Consider the following 22,622-nt stretch of genomic DNA (forward strand, 5'->3'; position numbering starts at 1 on the left):
TAGAGTTGCTCTATTGAATAATGTATTAAAAAGTTTAAGAAGAAAATTTAAGAGAAGGCCCTTATTTCATATGTACTCTCTGTAATCGAATACTGTATAAAAAATCAGTAATGAGGTGCATAAACAACAATTACGCCTGCCAAACATTTTTCAATATTCAACAATCATTTGATGGTAAGGAATATATATGCAAGACATGTCATAAAAGGAGAACTATTACCATGTCAGGCTGTTGTGAATAATACGTATGTTGATGAAACACCCACACAACTGGCGTCACTAGAAAAACTTGAACAAGAACTAATTGATTCACAATTTTCGATCCTCTAGAGCTACTCAGTTTTTTTTTCTGCTTTTTTTTACTGCTTTTTTTCCCCTGACTTCTCAATAAATCGCTCAGATTAAATTTCCGTCACGTTTACAAGCACACAAAAATGTTCGGAATATCCAAAATAATATTCACTTGCGAACCGGTTGTTACGATATTTAGTTGACTACGTCAGAGCTTTGTATTTCCCTTGGCAATAATGCACCAGTCAATGTAAACCCCCGCACCCCCAGGCCGAGACATAGCAGTGCTGAAATTAGAAGATCCTCGCAGCTAAGAACACTACTGAGACTAGTAGTTGTAATCAAAGTGCTCTGTGAGCAAACTCGTGAATTGACACATGATTTTTTAGATTATGTTTAATGTTATCTGGTTTAGGGAATTTTGTGGTTGATTGTCATATCTAGAGTACGAGCAGTAGTTCAGTGTTCGCTAATGTAGCAAAGAAACAAAGTAACGTTGGGATAAGAAGGCATTACAATTGAAATGATCATGCTATTACATTTGACAAGGTGGATGATGTCATGTGTTTTAAACGTCTATCACTTTTGTTTCTGGTTCAAAAGAAAAGGTTGGAAGTAAATGTGGGTGAAAAGTGAAATTTACTGTCTTTCGTTGTAAATATTAGAAAATCAAGGCAATACTGTCTTAATGAAAACATTAACGATTCCCTCTTTATCAAATGAGACAAACGGGAACGAGTTTTGAGTGATATAACTAAGCCAAGCTTGCCACCGTCATTTTGGATCTCCGCCTGGGTAGATTTAGGTCACGTGCTAGGCAACGTATGATCAATAACAAGATAGAATTTCATTTCAGGCCTATTTATCAATTTTGTGGTGTGTAACTTTCGCATTTTAGTACGTTGTTTGTATGTTGAATCTTCAAATTTTCTTGAGACTTAAAAGAAAATTGTTCTTTAAAAATTCACTGAAAATCGGTAGCTAAAATTGTTTGTTTAGGTGTTATCTGATTTTCGTGTTAACTTGTTATTTCGTCAGTCGCCGGCATCTTTTGTTGCTTCTCACAGGAAAAACACACGCGACGAAATGTAATGATCAATTTTGTCCTCAATCTCACTCTATAACAGAAAAAGCTTTTGAACATCTGTAAACTCCGAGCGCTTCGCAGTAAGTGATATTTTCAATGAATCTTCGGATTGTTTTCAAGTTCAAGGATTGTAAATTACAATTTTATGAAAAACGAAGGTTGTTCTGTTATTTCAGTGTGAATCCTTGCATGCCTGCCAGTCGCTGGCGCCGCTTGTTGAAACTAAAACGAAAAAAAAAACTCTTTTAAGATTATCATTGGCTTCTTTTTCACCCCACCACTATTCTTAGCAACAAAGGTCGCCATTTCGTCTGTTTATTGCTCGCCAAAAACTATAAAATGCACTCAAAAGCCTAAAATCTAAAAAAAGTTTACAGGAATCGACCAATCGAGCGAGCGAGCGAATGCCATTCCCCACATCGTATCTATAACTCGCTCTTGCGCATGCGCGCAATTCACGAGTTAAAAAGGACCTGAAAAAAATTCAGGCCCGTACGTGATTTGAACCCATGACCTCTGCGATACCGGTGCAGCGCTCTACCAATTGAGCTAACAAGCCAACTGGGAGCTGGTCAATGAATTGGGTACAAATAAACATCCAAGTGAATGAAGAATTTAGATATATGAAAATTCACATATTTGCACTGCGGTGGAGAGATGATTAGAAGATCCTCGCAGCTAAGAACACTACTGAAACTAGTAGTTGTAAAAAGGAACTGAAAAAAATTCAGGCCCGTACGGGATTTGAACCCATGTGAATTTTCATATATCTAAATTCTTCATTCACTTGGATGTTTATTTGTACCCAATTCATTCACCAACTCCCAGTTGGCTTGTTAGCTCAATTGGTAGAGCGCTGCACCGGTATCGCAGAGGTCATGGGTTCAAATCACGTACGGGCCTGAATTTTTTTCAGGTCCTTTTTACAACTACTAGTTTCAGTAGTGTTCTTAGCTGCGAGGATCTTCTAATTTCATCTCTCCACCGCAGTGCAAATATGTGAATTTTCATATATCTAAATTCCACATAGCAGTGCATTTGACAAGCGCTCACTTCTAAAGTTGCAGAATGCCCCGCACCCCAAGGTCAGGTTTTTCCTCTAATTGAAGCTAACGACCCCGCTCACATCCCCCTCTCTTGTTGAGTGGAAGACACAGGCTAATGTAAATGATTTAAACTTTATTTGTCAAGTAACACACTTCACCGCAGACAATGCTTTTCAAATGATGACATGCTTGATCGGTCAAGTGGCTCTCAGAACAAATTAAATTAATCTGACAAAAGATTTTTGTTCACAAAACAACAAACGACCTCAAGGACGGATGGCATACTCATCCAAAGATATAAGGTGATTGAGATAAAACGACTCTTACATTCTTCAAAAGCCGGCATCTCGCCGGACTAGCAATTCTTGACTCAGTCCACCTCGGTGGAAAATACCCCGGTTCACTCCCCCGCTGTTTTATGGATGACGTGCAAAAGAGGTCAAAGTCCCCGATACCTGCGGCCCTTTCGCTTGTCAAGTAACGGAAAACTCCCTGCAAATGCCTCGCTATGTCCCGGCCGGGGGGGTGCGGGAGTTTACATTGACTGGTGCATAAAGTTTAGTTGGTAAAAAGCACATGGTGACTGCTGTCGTACGTCACCGGTCACCTGCATATCAAACTGAACCTTGCACACGGCAGCTGATTAACAACAATTTATTATTCAAAAAACACTGTTACAACACACATAAATAAATACTGCTCGACATCGACATAGCATATGCTATCGAAGGATCTGCTGAAGATTCGATCAGCTAAAAGTAGAAAATGAAAAAGCAACAAATCTCGCTAAAACGGAATCAGATTTCTAACGTCTATAAATAAGGTAGCAGCTTAAATGAATAACAACAACCTAGCCAATGGAAAAAAAATTAACATGTGTAATTCGTTTACCCAGATTATCAATTTCACTGCTATACGACACGATAGACATTCACAATCTTGAAAATTTCATAAGCGAAAAATAGATTGAAAACTGTCGATGGAAGCATAGACTGGGTTAAATATGACAGTTATGTAAAACTATATTTCTAAGAATACAATATTCATTCTGGAATATTTATGCAAATGACCGGACTCATCAATCTCCGCATGAAATCTGTGTCTACTTTTTGTTTTTGTTTGAACGACGAAAGAAAAGTGAAAATATACAGCGTACAGATCATTGGAGCAACTTCAGAATACCCCGCAACTTATTTACATGTCATTGAATAAGAATAGCGTCTATTGTGTTATGCCTCGATCTTCAAAGCCTCCCGACACATGTAAATGAGTTGCGGGGTATTCTGAAGTTTAGCCACCTCGATCTTCAAAGCCTCCCGACACATGTAAATGAGTTGCGGGGTATTCTGAAGTTTAGCCAGATCATTCTATACTTCAAGTACTCCTTAATTAAAACGTTTGAAACTATCCCTAAAAAATACTAACATAACATTCAGTAACTTGACTACATTTACATTTATGTAAATAAAAATTGAACAGAAGGTTACCTCGCAGGTTACTTTTATTAGACCTTGTTCGGTTGTCCAGAGTTTATTGCAGCCGGCATCGGCGCCGCTTGAGCTTGTCCTGGCGGTGGAGGATATTGGTTTGATGGCGGTGGATAGCTCGGGTAAGGCGGAGGAGCCTGATTAAAGCCTTGAGGAGGCGGGTTGTAACCAGCTGGAGGAGGCTGATTGTAGTTCACCGGCGGAGGAACATGTACTTGTTGCGTAGACATGTGTGTATGAGTTGAGACGAACTGTTGTGGCTGTTGGCCGGTGACGATCACAGTACCGGGTGTACGATAGCGGTAGTACGGGCAACAAGCACAGCAGAGACAGGACACAATGGAAATGATGATTGCGAAGAAAATAATTGTGCCGATAATAGCGCCTGCAATAGCTCCGCCGCTCCAACCACAGTATGATGACGAACAAACTCCCCCACAACAATCCTTTCCAACGTCACAATCGGAGTCGTACGTGCAGTAACAAGAAGACGAACTACTGATGCATGTGCTACTACAGCACTGCTCACCAATGTCACAACCGAAGGTGGACGAACAGGAACAAGTGGACAAACTGCTGATGCATTTGTTATCACAGCATTGTTCGTTCGTCCCACACTCGCCGTCGGACGAACAGTAGTAACAACTCTCTCTACAGACTCCATCTGTACAACAGGACTCACTTCAGGAACAATCGCTTTCCAAGGTACAGCAGGTAGCACTTCCCAAGATAAAGAAACAGACGAAAAGAAAGCATAGAAATTCCTTAGAAGCCATTGTCTTCCTCGCAATTTGATGTTTGATTTGGTTGTGTCCTCGTGTACCGGCACACAAAAGAAGGAAACATTAACGAATGCGTCATAACTCCATGTATGGTTATGAAAACCAAAGGAATTCCCTCGTGTACCAGGTACACCAGGACAGCCCCTTTGATTTGGCGTTTGATGTGAGGTTATGATTAACTTAATTAGTTGGCTGGCTTCCAATATGACGTTGATAGCGAGGGGGGGAGGGGGAGGGGGACGAGGAGAAATTTTATAACATTTACCAAATAAGCTCATGAGGTGCCAAGTTATTACACAGTAGAACAGGGCAAACAAACTGGCCCACGGAACAACAAACTGGCCGCACCGAGCGATCGAAAATTTGCATTTTTCTTTTGTTTTGTTTTTTCACCCTATAATAATATCTTTCTTTTCAGGTCACAAAATACGTTTAAACTTTAAATTATAGCATATTCCCATAGATCTTGGTCACCTCTTATTTCACTATCCATATAAAATCAATTTGTAAAGTAGTAAGTTTATGTAAATGAACTATTTTCACTGAGTGGTAACGATGAAGCCATTCTCGTGTCATACAACGGCTTTGGTTACTTATTAGTGTGAAGTCTTTGAATTTATTTTCGTGACATAAAATGTCACATTGTCACCGCAGGGTGAAAATGGTCGATTTCGCAAAACATATTCAAAAAAATTAAACCTCCTTAACGATTAACGTTTACTCCGAAATCCTTTAAATATTAGATAATATACCGCATCATTCTTTTAGTTTCGCTTGGTTTCGTTTCGTTTCGTTTCGCAAAATAGAATAAGCCAAAGCTAATCGAGATTCACAACAACACTGAAAAGAATTCATTTTCCATGCATAACTCTGGTAGATTTGCAATTTAGTGTCTGCGTTCAAATGTATACTTTGCTTTAAGGATACAGAAAAAGATTAGGAGCGATTTTTGGTATAGGACGTATAGAACAAGAAGAGGACGATGTTCGATTCACATCGCGCTTTCGAAACTAGATTTCAACGTCCAAGCGGTTCCTGCTTGCATTTGTAAACAGTGTCACGGTCGTCGAATGACGTTGCATCATTTGCCGCAAAATCTCAAGGTAGATTTCACTAGGAGATAGTTAAGACGCAAGTGTGAAAAAAGAGTGTACTCTTTTCTCAATCGAAAGAATGGCTCCAAGAAACAAACCGTTTTAATTTAATAGCTGCGCAGCACCGTTTGCAAAGAGACCGAAAGTTAAGGGCGGACAATCCTCTTGCCCATTGAGATACTGCACCTGGTGTTTTATGAAAGCTTTAGCGGGCGGCACAATAAATATAGTGACCGGTTTTTTCTAGAGAAGAAAGGCGATCGATCACTGGCGTACAGGTGGCTTAAGCTCCAGCTGTTAGAATATTATCTTCCGGTAATTTTGAGATTGAGTTTTCGCTTTCGGAAATGGAGTGTGTAGCCTTTTTCTTCTCGTAGGAGTAGGAAACTTAGAAATGGTTAACTTGCTAAAATAGCCGCGTTTCAACAAAGTCAGTGGTCAGACAACAAGCAATGCATAGTGGAAGTAAAGTGAAGCATTGTTATATGTATTCCTAAGAGTAAATAATCCAAAAGAAACTCTTATAATACTTTCACCATGACGCTTATTACGCAAGATGATTGTCTCACACAGCTGGGGAAACCAGAAACATCGTTATCCTTCAAAAAACATATTTATGGCTTACTGTCTTCTTGAAATTTTTCTATCCCTAAAGTCGGGCTAACTTGCCCTAAACCTTGTCGTAGATCGCTGTTGTCTGAAAAGTTGACCATGAAAGCATTCTGTTCACCATCTTGTTCGTTAGTACACGAAAGAAAACTACCAGCTGTAGCCAATCAGAATTCACGAAAGAATCGACAAAAGAGGTTAACCGACAAGAAGTCATTATATATTTTCTTGCAAAAGAGTGACGTCACAGAACACGAGGGGAAGGGTACGGCTACACGTAGATGCACCGTTAATTCCGTAGGTTATATTTCACAAACTAAGATCAAAATACTAAAAAGTGAAATGATAGTAAAATAATCTATCCCATTTTTGATGGTTTGACATTGAATACGAGCGTACATTTCCACCGTTCGCAATTTTCTTCGCAATTTTCCTCGCGCCTTTGGGGCTCGAATAAATACTACGAGTCTCACAATTTATCCACAAGTGTTATATGTTAAGCCACCAAACAAAGTGTATATACATAATATCTTAACAGGGATGGTTCAGTACTTTTCAAGTCTAGCCAAAGCTGATATTGAAAAAGGCCCAAATACTGAACAAAGTTCCTAAAGACACCGGAAATCTGTCAAGCCTGACGTCATTCAAGAAAAAAAAAGTCACTCGTAAATAACCTCTTCGAAAAATTGTATTTAATCAAATTCTCAATGTATATTTTTTTTAATTATGGCGACTGGTATTAATCTTGTATCAGTTCATCGTGAATAAAGTTTATGAAATTATTTTCTAATTGTATTAAAGTTCACACGGCAACCAGGTGGACAATCAGACATAGTGTCGGAAAAGTGACGTCAGCCGTGTAACCTCGCAACGCAAAACCAAGGGTGGTCTTTAGGATTGTGGTTTTGTAAAAGATATAGGCTAAGATCGACGCGATACGAAGCGTGTGACAACTAGAATAAAGATAGGAAAAGAAAACTACGCGAGTGACTAGTGTTGCTATACTGGGATTTCCAACACTAACTGGCACCTCCGACGGGACTGAGATCGAGACATGGAACTGGAGGCACTTCAGAAGAATTTGGACGCAAAACTCAAGCTTTTGGCGTACAAGCAAGAAAAGGGAAAGGGCATTGTGGACAAGGCAAACGCGACAACTATTGGGAGACACCGTGACGGGTTGGTGTGTTTAGCAAAAGAAGCGGACGAGATCAAATTAAAGATCGAAGAGAAGAAGATTGCAAAGGGTGAGCAAATGGACGAGGTATGTGCATGGAGCAATGAAATAGACAAAGTTATTGAGGGTGTAGACGCGGAGATCGAATACCTTGGGAAGTGTTTGGGGGAGGTGAAGAAAAAATCGCAAATGGCCGAAAAAGAAAGCGAGAAAGCGACAATCGCGAAGGAGAGAGAGGAGCAACTCGCGTTTGAAAAAGCACAATGGGAAATGAAGCTTGATTACGAAAAAAAATCAGAAGAATTAGGTAGCAAAAAAGGGAAAGGGTTATCAGGCGATTCCGGAATGCACGCAAAGTTGCCAAAGCTATCAATAACGAAGTTTGATGGGTCCTTCGAACAATGGCTCTCTTTTTGGAACAAATTTTCCGCGGAAATAGACGCGACGGATCTGTCAGCAGTGACAAAGTTCGCTTATCTAAAGGAACTCCTTGTTAAAAAGGTACGAGCGGACATAGATGGACTCCCGTTCAGTCTTGAGGGGTACGAAAGGGCGAAGGCCATCCTAAAATCGGAGTACGGGAAAACGTCAGAAATTGTAAATGCATATGTAAACAACATCATGGGTTTGCCTACCATCACAAGCGCCAGTCCAAAAGAAATTAATGAGTTTTACAAAAGGCTTCTGTTCAATGTACAAAGCTTAGAGGCGCTCGGGAAGTTACGTGAAGTCTCCGGAAATGTGAGGGCGGTGTTAGACAAACTGAAAGGAATAAAGGGAGACTTAGTCCGGGGACACGAAGATTGGCGAGACTGGGATTTCGCTAAACTGATTCAGGCAATTAAAGGTTGGAGAGACATAAATTCAGAAGGAGAAGAAAGCGATGGTGCGAGTGTGTCCAAGAGGAAGAATGATCGCAACGACTGGAATGCCCGCGTTCCGCCGCCACGCGGAAGGTCTTATCAGGTCCAACAACAAGCAAATGGAGGACAGATGCGCGGATGCGTCTATTGCGATGACACGAACCACACATCCGCTAATTGCACCAAAGTTGTCGCGGTCGGAGACCGCAAACGAATTCTGAGCCAAAAACAGTTGTGTTTTAATTGTACAAGTGACAAACACAGAGCAGACAGCTGTAGAAGCCGCGGGTGTCATAACTGTCAACGCCGACATCACACGTCAATATGTGATCACCCACCAAGCGGTCACACAACGAGGGGAAGATTTATGACGGCACAAAACAAAGGAACAGAGAGAGTCGTGTATCCCGTTGTTGTCGTAGAAGTAAATGGAATCAAATGCCGCGCACTCCTAGACACTGGGGCAGGCAGCTCATACGCGTCGTCAGCTATCCTTGAACACCTGGGAAACAAACCGCTACGAGAAGAATTCAAGCGCATAGAGATGATGCTTGGGTCAACAAACAAGGTCATCGGAGTTCATAGCGTGACGATTGGCAGCCTTGATGGAAAATTTCGATTGGAAACGGAAGTCACCAGAGTGGACCGTAGTACATTGCTATCACTTGACAACCCAGGATATGCTGGGATACTGGAGAAATATCCCTACTTGGATGGGGTATACATGGACGACAGAGACGAGAAGCCTGAGCTACCAGTCCACATTATCCTGGGTGCGAGCGAGTACGCGAAAATAAAGACAGAAACCATACCAAAGATCGGACGTCCCGGCGAACCTGTTGCAGAGCTAACAAAGTTCGGATGGACAATTATGTCACCAGGTAAAGAAGTTGACCTCTCTAATATGTTCTTGACCCAGACGACAGCGGCAGATTACGAACAACTATGCAAATTAGACGTTCTAGGATTGCGTGACACACCAGGCGGAGATCAAGCAGATGTTTATGAAGAATTCAAGGAACAATTAACACGAGGGCCAGAGGGATGGTACGAGACGGGGCTACCCTGGAGGGGAAACCACCCTCCACTGCCCAACCACAGAGCGGGAAGCTTGAAGCGATTGGAAAGTACCATTCGGAAACTGGAGAAGAACGGAATACTCCAGAAGTATGACGCCATAATTAAAGACCAGCTTAACGAAGGAATAGTGGAGCGAGTGTCAGGCCCACCAGTGGGAAAGGAGTTCTATATTCCACATAAAGCAGTGGTGAGAGAAGCTGCAGAGAGTACCAAACTTCGAATCGTGTACGACGCCTCTACCCGAGCTTCAGAGAAGGCTCCTTCTCTCAACGAGTGCCTTCACGCGGGACCTCCGTTGCAGAACAAGCTTTGGGCTGTTCTTGTCCGTGCACGTTTCCACCCAGTCGCGTTAACAGGTGATATCAAGCAAGCGTTCTTACAAGTACGAATACGGAAAGAAGACAGGGATGCCATGAGATTCCACTGGATCACGGACTTGCAATCCAGGCGAGTGGAAATACTGAGATTCACGAGAGCTCTGTTTGGTTTGGCCCCATCGCCCTTTCTTCTTGGGGGAGTTATCAAACAACACCTGGAAGCCTGTCGTACCGAGAATCCGGACCTGGTGAGGGAAATAGAGAAGAGTCTATACGTCGATGACCTTATCAGCGGGGGACCCACCGTAAAAGCTGCCCTTGAAGTCAAAGCAGGCGTTACCCATGTCTTTAACCAAGCCTCATTCAAGCTGCACAAGTGGCATTCAAATGTTCCGGCAGTGGAGTCCCCTGGTGAGTCTCTTAGCGAAGATACTACATTCGCGAAAGAACAGTTGGGTGCACCTCAAGAAGGAGGGGGATCTATTCTCGGGCTTCCATGGAACAAGCGACAAGATACCATTGAAATAAATTTCCCAACTGACCGCACCCAAGTGACAAAGAGAGGGATACTAGCGAAGATAGCAAGAGTGTATGACCCGTTAGGGCTCGCAGCGCCTATGACATTGAGTGGAAAACTACTGTACCGAGACGCATGTGATTTGAAAGTCGGATGGGATGCTCAACTTCCTGGTCAACTGGGAACCAAGTGGTCAAGATGGGAAGCACAGCTACCAGTGAGCATTTCCGTACCCAGAGCCATACCTCAACACTTTGAAGAGATCAGCAACATTGAGCTACATTGTTTCGGCGACGCAAGCGGACAAGGCGTTTCTGCGGCAGTGTACGGTGTCATATCTCAACCATCCGGTGATAGTGTTGGGCTGATAGCAGCCAAAGCTAGACTGGCGAAGCAAGGCCTCACCATCCCCCGCCTCGAGTTGGTCTCCGGTCACATGGCGACCAATCTCATTGTGAACGTTAAGGAAGCATTAGAGGGTTTCCCAGTTGGAAATATGGTTTGCTGGTTGGACAGCAGCGTTGCGTTACATTGGATCAAGGGAGCAGGGAGTTACAAGCAGTTCGTAAGCAATCGAGTGCAGAAAATCCAGCAACACCCAGAAGTAAACTGGCGTCATGTGGGTACAAAGGACAACCCAGCTGACCTTGGCAGTCGGAGCGGAAGCGTGGAAAATGAAGAGCTATGGTGGAGAAGGCCTGAGTGGCTACTAGACCGAGAGCGATGGCCAGCCGATATTAAGACAACGGCCACACCAGACAGTCAGGCGGAAGCAAAAGTGATACGGGAAGTATTCGCTGTAGCACAAGCTAAGACAGACATCCTAGACGCCTTGCTGATCAAGTTCAACTTATGGAAAACCCTAAGGGTTTGTGCGTGGGTGACTCGATTCATACATAACCTACGGAGCGAAAAGACGAGAAGATCTAAGGGACCACTCACGACAGAGGAGATCGAGATGCAGCGACACCTGTGGCTAAAGCGAACACAGGTGAATTTCAAGAGAGACGAGCGGTTCGAAGATCATCGTGTTCAGCTGAACCTACAAGAAAACGCAGACGGGTTACTGGAATGCCGAGGGCGGATTCAGGGAGACTATCCCATTTACTTGCCTGAGTCTCATCCGTTCGCGGAGAAGATGGTGGCAGACGCACATATCAGGACACTCCACGGGGGAGTGAGCCTCACAATGGCAAAGATTCGTGAAAGGTACTGGGTTCCCAGGTTGCGTCGCCTTGCAAAAAGAGTCGTTAAAGCTTGTAACGGCTGCAAGCGGTTCCGCGCCACAGCGTTCGCGGTTCCGCCACCAGGACAGCTACCAAGGGATCGTACCGAAGGAGAAAATGCGTTCCAAGTAGTCGGAGTGGATTTCGCCGGACCACTGAAGTATAGAAAGGGGAGGAATCATGAAGGCAAAGCTTACATAACGCTTTACGCCTGTAGCCTGACCAGAGGTATTTACCTTGAGCTACTACCCAGCCTAGAAACGGGAGAATTCCTTCGATGCCTGAAACGGTTTATCGCCCGACGTGGGCGGCCAGAAAAGATTTACTCAGACAACGGGAGTACCTTCGTGGCAGCAGCTAAGTGGCTGAAACAAGTGATGACTGACGAACGCCTCAACGAATTCCTCTCCCGTCAAGAAATCAAGTGGCAATTCAACCTGAGCAGAGCACCCTGGTGGGGAGGGCAGTTCGAGAGAATGGTTGGATTGGTGAAGAGAAGTCTACAGAAGACCATTGGAAACGGGTTCCTAACGTGGACCGAGTTAGAGGAGGTTATACTAGACGTAGAGGTTGCAGTCAACAACCGACCTTTAAGTTACGTGGAGGACGATGTGCAGCTACCGATCTTGACCCCCCACTCCCTGTTGTTTGGTCAACCAAATGCACTACTCGAGTTGGAACCGCACCGCATAGAAGACGGTGAATTACGCAAGCGAGCAAAGTATCTCAGACGATGCAAGGAGGCCGTCTGGAAGCGATGGACGGGGGAGTACTTAAAGGGGCTGCGCGAACGCCATCGTCTAAAGAATCCTGGAAAGCCCGAAAATCCTATTGTGGGCGAGGTCGTGCTGATCAAGTCGGACGACAAGAATCGCGGGAAATGGAAGGTCGGGATCGTCACGGAACTAATCAAAGGGCGTGACGGTGTTGTCCGGGGAGCAAAGTTGCGCACAGGGACCTCACATCTAGAGCGAGCAGTACAGCAGCTGTATCCGTTAGAACTGTCATGTGATCGACCGGGAGACGGCGACAGACCTCCAACGACCGAGTTGCGCATTGAAGCGCCAGCGTTCAGGCCTTCCCGTGATGCAGCCGTCGCAGCAAGATTACGTATGGGGGATCTTGCTCACGATGAGGAAGGGGATTGAACTTTGAACCAAACCGAAACAGATTGGATGACAACAGCGGATCGGATGCTTGAACATTCTACTTATGAACTGAACATCTGCCACTATGGCTACTGATTGATCAATGATTAGTGTGATTAGGAAATCGATTGAGAATTCTAGATGATAGATTCGTTCATAAAATCTAAGCGATAAGGTTCATTTCTCGACAGACATTTGCTCTCCGAGACAAATGGGGGGAGGGTGTCGGAAAAGTGACGTCAGCCGTGTAACCTCGCAACGCAAAACCAAGGGTGGTCTTTAGGATTGTGGTTTTGTAAAAGATATAGGCTAAGATCGACGCGATATGAAGCGTGTGACAACTAGAATAAAGATAGGAAAAGAAAACTACGCGAGTGACTAGTGTTGCTATACTGGGATTTCCAACAATAGTTTGAAGCTACACTGGTTCGCAGATTTAATGAATGTAACCGAAGAAGTTACAATTCATAGACCCAACGTTTCGACACTCCTGTCTAGTGCCTTCATCAGGGGTGATCTAAACGCTGCAACAAGAGGTCCTTTTATATGATCACTAATTAGCGGCCTTTTTTCTGACGAGGTGTAAATAGGCAGGAAGCAGACCGCCATCGTCACGATTTAACGGAGCGTAGACGGAGTTAATGTGCCAAGCCTCCAAACAAAGGCGCTAGTGGTAACGTCGATTAGTGGTGATAATTTTAGAATTGTCCCACCCAATAGTATGGTTGGTTAGGCAAGTATGCTCCGATAAAGCTGAATTTTCCTTTTTGCAAAGAAAAACCGCTTTTTGGTGCTCTTTTAACCGTGTACCAAACTGGCGTTTGGTCTGTCCGATGTATTCGTTGTCACAGTCATTGCAAGGAATAGAATAAATGGCGTCGGTTCGTTGTTCTTTCGTGACAGGATCCTTAGGTTTGGCGAAAATATGCCCCAAAGTCTGAAAAGGTTTTTGAGCAACTTTAACGTTGTGGCTATTCAAAATTCTCTTGATGGGTTCAGTAACACCCTGTATGTAAGGAATAACAGCAAAACCAGTCGCTGGTTCCCTTCCATCAAGAGCGTTACTATTTGTAACTGGTTTTTGGCAGTTACGGAGAAAAGTTTTTGTATAGCCATTTGCCTTTAGGACATTGGAAACATATTTCCTCTCCTCAGCCTTCGAATCGAGTGATGATGGTAGACAATCAGCCCTCCTAAGTAAAGTTTTGGCTACAGACTTCTTATGGCAAATAGGATGGTGAGAATCGAAACTTTTGTCGCCTGTTGTTGAAACGTTGGGTCTATGAATTGTAACTTCTTCGGTTACATTCATTAAATCTGCAAACCAGGGTAGCTTCAAACTATGTCTGATTGTCCACCTGGTTGCCGTGTGAACTTTAATACAATTAGAAAATAATTTCATAAACTTTATTCACGATGAACTGATACAAGATTAATACCAGTCGCCATAATTTAAAAAAAAAAAAAAATTGAGAATTTGATTAAATAAAATTTTTCGAAGAGGTTATTTACGAGTGACTTTTTTTTTCTTGAATGACGTCAGGCTTGACAGATTTCCGGTGTCTTTAGGAACTTTGTTCAGTATTTGTAGCTTCAAACTATGTCTGATTTTCTAATTGTTTAGCCATTTCAACCAAATTCAACATTTATTAGAATAATTCATATTCAGTGATTTGGAAACATCATAGACGAAGGCCTTGACTCTATCGTAAAATATTGATAAAAAACTAACTGTACTTCCGCAAGCATCCGTTAAAAGAGCAAATAAAATGATGAAACTCCGGGAAAATTAATTTGCTTGAACTTCATGATATATACCATGCATAAATGAGTTGCCGGTTGTTTCCATGTTGACTTGCTTCAACCATCTTATTACTTGGCCGGCCCGTGAGGCGGCATCGAAACGGTTTGTCCTTGTACCTCAGCTGGAGGATCCGGGTTTGGACCAGGTAACGAATAAGTAGGTGGTGCTTGGCGGAAACCTGAAGGAGGCTGGTTGTAGTTGTTCAGCGGAGGAGCTTGTACATGCTGCGTCATCATTGTGTTTGCCTGAGTTAAGACATGCTGTTGTTGCGGCTGTTGGGTGACAATCACAGCACCGGGTACACGATAACGGTGGTACGGGCAAGAAGCACAGCAGAGGCAGGATACAATGGAAATGATGATGGCGAAGAAGACAATACTTCCAATGGTAACGCCTGCAATAGTTCCGCTGCTCCAACCACAGTATGACGAACATACTCCCGCACAACTTTCCTCTTCAACGTCACATTGGTCGTCGTGCGAACAAGAACAAGAACAAGAAGGCAAACCACTGATGCATTTGCTTTTACAGCAATGCTCGTTCGATCCACATTGGTAGTCGTACGAACAGACGTAACATCTTTCTCTACAGACGTTATCTGGACAACAGGATTCAAGGGCCGAACAATCAGAGCTTTCCAAGCAGTATATAGCATTTCCCAAAGCAAAGAAACAGACAAAAAGAAGGCACGAAAGTTCCCTAAAAGCCATTGTCCTCTTCATAGTTCAAATGGCGCGTGTTCGATGTGAGATTAATAGATGAATTAGGTGACTTCCCTAGTTTTTAAACTCTCTCCAGAAAGGGAGGGAAGGAAGCGGAGGAGGAAGAGGTGAAATAATGTTACTATACATAGTCTCGTGACGGGGATGGTCCGGTTCCTTCAGTCAAGTGAGGTTAAAGCTAAATTTTAAACCAAGGCTCAAAAAACCGTGAGACGATAGAAATCTGTCAAGCCTATCATCATTGAAGAAAAACATACTCGTAAATATTGATCTCCGATAACCTTGGCCAAACTTGTGTTCCATCAAATTCTCGCTGTATTTTTTGGTAATTTGGCAACTTGTATTCATCTTGTATTTTATTGTTTTTTAAGTTTAAAATGTAAATTTTCCTACCACTTTAGCTATTCAATCCAAATTTGGCATTTTATAGGATTATTCCTACTCAGTAGTGTTATCTCCGCTAATCCTATTTTAGAGGACAAAATATCGTACGAAGAACCTAAAAACGTCTCAAATCTGTCAACTCCATCGTCATTCGAGAAAAATATAGTTATTCGTAAATATTGATCTCCAATAGAGATAACCTTTTTTTGACAGACAAGGGTGTGAACAGCGAGAAACACCTAGATAATCAGTAAGTACAGGATATGACTGAAATCCTGCATGATAATGAGTTTAATTTTGAGACTTAAGGATTTAACTTCAAATCTTTGAGCCCCATCAGACAGGATTTCAGTAATATATCGCACGTTCTTTATCTACATATTTCTCCTGTTTCGCACCCTTATTGTAAGGAAAAAAGGGGTTATCTTTATCAGAGATTAATATCGCGGATGACTATGTTTTCGTGGATGACGAGAGGCTAATTTATAGATTACATTTTTTAATTATTTACGTTTAACCATCTTGTTCAAACTCTCTAATGAAATCTGTAAAAGAAGACTAATTCGGTCGAGAAAATAAATCAAGTTGATAAGGTCTGTTGCTGTTTACTGCTCACTAGTAAAGTACTCATTTAAAAAATTGTCTGCGAAAGTCGTGTTTTATCAAATCCTCACCCATATCTTTTTTGTATCATGGCAACTGCACTCGTGTTATATTTCGTTGCGTACATTCTCAAAAAATATGGAAATTTATTTTGACTTTTTCAGCTATTTTAAAATGTAGCATTTATCAGAACAATTCACATTCAAAGGTTATATTCCTATTAATAAAATACTTAAGTACTCATTCATTCTTTTTTCGCCATTGCGCAATTTTTTGTTGAATTCACGATCTATAAATATCTGGAATTTTTCATTTCGACCAAAACGAAGATTCTTAATGATTCTATTTCTAGGGTAATCAACGCTTTCCAATCATTCCAGTTCACGTGCCGATCAATTCGAAGCCTCAATCTCAACACCAGGAAATTCACGGGCATTGAATTGTAGTCCGTCCGTGCCTCGGGGTGGGGGATCGATGTGGACATTGTCTGACTGGGAGGGGGGAGTTTGAACCAGAACTGTCAAGTCTTTCCAGCGGAATGAACGTAATTTATCCTTTAACCTATACTTAAACCATAGTTATTTGAAATTTCTTAGGGACCAATCTGGTCTAGTATCCAAATATTTCAGTTACACGGAAGGATCTGGGTACCAGATTTGGACCAGTCATATATTGCATGATCAAATGGTTTTTCGGGGGAAATGTAGGGGGGAGTGGACCGGTCGTCCACCAACAGAGTATGCATGGGGGACTATTGAAAATCGACTGGTAATTTACTGCCAATGACAGAGGTTGAAATCATAAGGAAATTACAAGTCTTACTATGGGGAATCAGGTAAAGTTCATCGTTACTCAACCAAAATCCTCTAAACCTCCCTCCCCTCCCCCCCCCCCCACCCTCGCCATAAATGATGACGGTTCCCCAACCCAATTTGAAAAACGAAAACACCTTTCTTTTTTAGTTCCCCTTTTTAATACCTTTGTGGCTGTGCACTGCTCTGAGAAATTTACCTTCCTATTTTGTCTCCACTACACAACAAATAACACAGTAGTGTACACCAAATAAGTTTATTTAGGGAAGCCTGCCGAGAACCAACCCGAGGCATATATAGCCCGGGGAATGCATACATACATATCTTCGCAACTGATATACCATATACAATCCTGATATACAGTCAATTTCTTAGACATTAAAAAAAGGTATACATTACTAACATGCAAACTTCACCAAGTCTGGATTAACAGAGATGGGCAACCGCTTACAAGGACATAACTACGGTTATACAGAGGCCAGAAAAAACCTGCCAGAAAAAACCCCTTTGGGGAAAAACATGACAGGAAATCTGGGTAGGAACCATGGCCCAAACTCAGAGCAGTTGGCAGCCCATCCTACGAGGCTTCACAGCTAAAGAAAATATGTTTTCAAACTAAAATAAATTTGTCATCAGCCAGAGGTGAACGGTTGGTTCTGAGGCCTAGATGGACATCACGTGCTATACTTTCCCTTATATACCACTGCATCATTACCCATGATGCTCGGGCCTAAGGCCCAGGCCTTGTCGTATCTCGTGCCGACAAAATATCTATTTCTGCCTTATTCGCAGACTCATTCGTCAGAAATACCATATTTTGTCTCCACTACACAACAAATAACACAGTAGTGTACACCAAATAAGTTTATTTAGGGAAGCCTGCCGAGAACCAACCCGAGGCATATATAGACTGACAAAGAATTGGGCAAGACGCACGAGGCTAGGTGATATAATACCACCAAAAACACGAAAACGCCTTCAGAGCCCAAGAAAACGCGATACTTCGAGTCATTGTTCAAAATTGTCGTCCACGTATGTGTCTTTGGCTTGTACCGATTTCCAAAAACCATGTCGTGGGAAAACTCTGTCGTTTACTCCATTACTTGCTATCGTAATGGCTCCCCCAGATCTTAGAGAATGCAAACCCAACTTGGACGGTTCAACTCCGAGACTTTGCAGGTCCCAGCGAAAAGCCCCTCTAATTGTAGAGTAACTAATGGGCTTATCAGGGGCAACAAGCTTGCAAGAGCCCTTCCCTTTAGAAATAGGCTTGAAATAAAATCTTTGGAATCAGGGTGTATCTTAAACACAACTAAACACCTCTTAAGCAACTCAACGGGGCATACAGAACTAGACAATTATAACATAACGACTTCGTCGCCTTTCCGGAGCTGGACATTCTTGCTTTTCAAAACCTTAATAATCATGAAGCCTTTTTGAAGGGAAATATCACTTCTTATTCTAGACACATCGTTAGTTAAACCATAACAGTCCCATCAGTCCCATTTGCTTTGGAAGAGAGCACAGTCGTCTTCGGTCGATCTTTCAGCCCCTCAAGCAAGTTGTCAAGCGGTCCGTCCCGGAATGCCCTAAATCCCGAATGAAAAATATCTAAACGAGAGATAAAATAAGGCAAAGTGAGGAGTACAATCCAACAAGAAATAACTAAAGAAATAGTCAAATAAAAATAGAATAACCGGGAATAATCAAACTCCAACAGAGAATACATAGATAAATGGAATCTGCAAAGTGGACCACAAATGGGTCCCTTTAATTTCAAACAATGCTGAATAAATTCGTGACACAAACTCGTGTCATAACGCAATACGCAATATTGACGAGCAATTCTATGATTTAATTCACTTCAAGCCTGCGTAAGTGCCAAACAACCCATAAGCTAAGTACAAAGGACTTAGAGCAATTACGCTGGGATTGACTCAAACAAAATCACATTTGCACCCAGAAGAGAAAACTTCCGCGGTGAATAAAAAGCCCGCCGGGCTAATTACAACGATCACAGTCTATACTGAACTTCGTACAGAAGCCTACGCCTACAAATGGGTCCCTTTAATTTCAAACAATGCTGAATAAATTCGCGACACAAACTCGTGTCATAACGCAATACGCAATATTGACGAGCAATTCTATGATTTAAGTCACTTCAAGCCTGCGTAAGTGCCAAACAACCCATAAGCTAAGTACAAAGGACTTAGAGCAATTACGCTGGGATTGACTCAAACAAAATCACATTTGCACCCAGAAGAGAAAACTTCCGCGGTGAATAAAAAGCCCGCCGGGCTAATTACAACGATCACAGTCTTTACTGAACTTCATACAGAAGCCTACGCCTACAAATGGGTCCCTTTAATTTCAAACAATGCTGAATAAATTCGCGACACAAACTCGTGTCATAACGCAATACGCAATATTGACGAGCAATTCTATGATTTAAGTCACTTCAAGCCTGCGTAAGTGCCAAACAACCCATAAGCTAAGTACAAAGGACTTAGAGCAATTACGCTGGGATTGACTCAAACAAAATCACATTTGCACCCAGAAGAGAAAACTTCCGCGGTGAATACAAAAGCCTGCCGGGCTAATTACAACGATCACAGTCTTTAATGAACTTCGTACAGAAGCCTACGCCTACAAATGGGTCCCTTTAATTTCAAACAATGCTGAATAAATTCTTGACACAAACTCGTGTCATAACGCAATACGCAATATTGACGAGGAATTCTATGATTTAAGTCACTTCAAGCCTGAGTAAATGCCAAACAACCCATAAGCTAAGTACAAAGGACTTAGAGCAATTACGCTGGGATTGACTCAAACAAAATCACATTTGCACCCAGAAGAGAAAACTTCCGCGGTGAATACAAAAAGCCCGCCGGGCTAATTACAACGATCACAGTCTATACTGAACTTCGTACAGAAGCCTACGCAAGCACAGGGAGATCTGGGGCGGCGAAATCAATTCGAAGGGCTATAGCATCAAAGTCCAGGGGTCTGGAACCGAAAAGCGAGTTTCGGGCTTTCCCTCTGATAAGGAGACCTGGGAACTTGGGTAAAAACACCCAGTCAATTACGAAACTGTTCCGTTGCACACTGTCTCTACAAAATAAAGTCCATAAGCAAGAGGACTTCCACAAGGGGAGGATAACCGCTCCTCTCGCCTTACACAATTCCATGTGCTTTACCACTCTAATTAATAGGCACACTGGAGGACAAATCCAATCATTATCGTGCCCCCGATCTTGGGAGAAGGCATCTACTACTACACAGCCGGTCTGAAAAAATCTCAGAGTTAAATCTTGGTACCTTAACGTTATAGGGACAAGCAAATCTGTCAACGGTGTGGGACCCCAAAAATAGGTTAATTCTTTGAAAGATAGCTTCGTTAATGGTATAGTCATCATAATCGGTTAAATTGCTCATTGCATCAGCCTTAGCGTTAAGCTCCCAAGGGATCCACTTAACCTCAAGTGATATGTGAAACTCAAGACATATTTGGATAACTAGGAGGGCCAATTGGTGCATGTCAGCTACCCTACTACTGTTTTGAAGAATAGATTCGACGTTCTGGTTATCGGAATACCAAATAACCTTAACACCAGAAAGGTGACTCGCGAAAGCTTCCAAGGTGAGGCAAACAGCTTTGAGTTCTCTCCATGTAGAACTTTAGGCACGCACTACAGGAGACCAGTTCTGATAAAATACTAAATTTGATTCTTTTACGAAAGCACCACAAGCCGAATTGGGGGCATCTGAAAAGGTGACCCTGACCGGAAGGGACTGGACCGACGAACAAACCTTGCTATTGAAGAATCCCAAGTTGTTCTTCCAGAAACTGATTTCTGAAAGAGAGTCGTCTGAGAGAAAAACTTCGCTTTCCCGAGAGCGCGCCGGATTCACGACCAAGAAAAGAAATCTAGTCATAATACGGGCGAAGGAACCCACACAGGGAGAGAGGGAAATTATTTGACCTGTTACAATGGCGTCTCCCTTCACGTGCACTTTCAGGGAGGTTGACAAGACAGTAGCTCAACAAGGCCAGCGTTTAACTTTTCAATACGTTCGTCGGTTGCTTGTATAGTCCCATCAATAGTGTCGAGAATCACACCCAACCAGGTGATAACTAGGAGAGGCTCCCAAAGGGACTTTTCCTCATTAGGAACAAATCCAGACTTGAGAAAATCTGAATGGACGACTAAACTGTTAACTTTAGCAGAAACAAAATCTGTTCCCCCTCCTAAACCATCGTCGAGGAAATGAGCTATCGGGATGCCCTGGCTCCTCCACGATTTCTGTAATGGCTTAAAAATCGATGTGAAAACATACGGGGCTGAAGAAAACCCGAAAGGAAGCACAGAGGCTCTATGAGCTCTGAAAATTTTCAGAACTGAAAATATTTTGAAACCCCGTTCCCAAAATCCCAAGAAAAAGCGAGAAATTTTCTGTGGTCTGGGAAAATTTCAATGTGGTGATAACCAGACTGAAGGTCAAATTTAAACAAGTAATAATTACGATCAAAACAACTGCCTAACGCCGCCCAGATCTTCACATTTGAACTTCTGTTCGTATATTAACTGGTTGACATGTCAAAGATTCAAAACGAGCCTTTGCTTTCCCGAACTACGGGTAGAAACTGAAAGTGGGTTAATGATATCGGGCTTACAAGCAAGTTATGCAATTAGGTCCAAGCAAAGTAAATCGCTGACAGCTTGCGAAACAAAAATCACTATTCTCACGAGCAGAAGTATTGTCTCTCTTAACAAAAGGTGTTTGAAGTTGAAGGAAGGGAATTTTGTAACCCTGCATAATAACATTTAGGACAAATTGCGAAACTTCCAAAGTACGTCAAAAATCCAGAAATTTTCTAAGCCCTCCACGCACAGAAGAATAGGTCAAATCAACTGCAAGAGAGCCTGAATCCGAAGGAATCTAACAAGAAAGAATCAGCACAAGCGGCAACGCTAGGATCCGAGTCACTGGCACTGCCTAATTCCGATTGCGAAGGCAAACTACTAGCTTCGATATTAACAAAGGAAAGAACTACACCTGAGTTGTAGCGCTCCTCTAGTCACTTTGTTTTTCTTAAGAGACTCGTTGAATTTGAGGCGCTTGGTCTCCTTCATCTGACTTTCCGCCGATTCTTCGTTCGACCGTTTGATCTGAGAAACGGTCTGCTCCAAGAGGCCACTAAATTTGTCATCAGCCAGAGGTGAACGGTTGGTTCTGAGGCCTAGATGGACATCACGTGCTATACTTTCCCTTATATACCACTGCATCATTACCCATGATGCTCGGGCCTAAGGCCCAGGCCTTGTCGTATCTCGTGCCGACAAAATATCTATTTCTGCCTTATTCGCAGACTCATTCGTCAGAAATACCATTTTTCTACGAAAGCATGTTGATATTTGACCAATTATCCCACTTTGAGCGGAAAAGGCATTGGGCTGGTTTCTGCTTGTCCCAGAGATGGGAGATGCTGGTTCAGTGCCTGTGGGTAGCTGCTCTAACCTGACGGAGTCTGCGTGCATCCTGCGGGTGGGGAAACTGCACCAATGTTT

At 42.7% G+C, this 22,622-nt stretch overlaps 2 protein-coding genes and 1 pseudogene across 2 annotated transcripts; 1 reads left to right on the forward strand and 2 right to left on the reverse strand.

The window, feature by feature from the left end:
- Positions 1 to 3,915: 3,915 nt before the first annotated feature.
- Positions 3,916 to 4,757, reverse strand: LOC113671180 (uncharacterized; annotated as a pseudogene).
- A 2,472-nt stretch (positions 4,758 to 7,229) lies between these two features.
- Positions 7,230 to 13,055, forward strand: LOC149037366 (uncharacterized). Its single transcript, XM_089188038.1, has one exon. The coding sequence runs from the start codon at positions 7,451 to 7,453 to the stop codon at positions 12,722 to 12,724; it is 5,274 nt and encodes a 1,757-aa protein (XP_089044164.1). The 5' UTR covers positions 7,230 to 7,450; the 3' UTR covers positions 12,725 to 13,055.
- Positions 13,056 to 14,115: 1,060 nt separating this feature from the next.
- Positions 14,116 to 15,280, reverse strand: LOC149037367 (uncharacterized). Its single transcript, XM_089188039.1, has one exon. The coding sequence runs from the start codon at positions 15,248 to 15,250 to the stop codon at positions 14,597 to 14,599; it is 654 nt and encodes a 217-aa protein (XP_089044165.1). The 5' UTR covers positions 15,251 to 15,280; the 3' UTR covers positions 14,116 to 14,596.
- Positions 15,281 to 22,622: the final 7,342 nt, after the last annotated feature.

The sequence above is a fragment of the Pocillopora damicornis genome, chromosome 11 (assembly GCF_964200805.1).
Source record: "Pocillopora damicornis chromosome 11, jaPocDami1.2, whole genome shotgun sequence".
Taxonomy (NCBI): Eukaryota; Metazoa; Cnidaria; class Anthozoa; order Scleractinia; family Pocilloporidae; genus Pocillopora; species Pocillopora damicornis.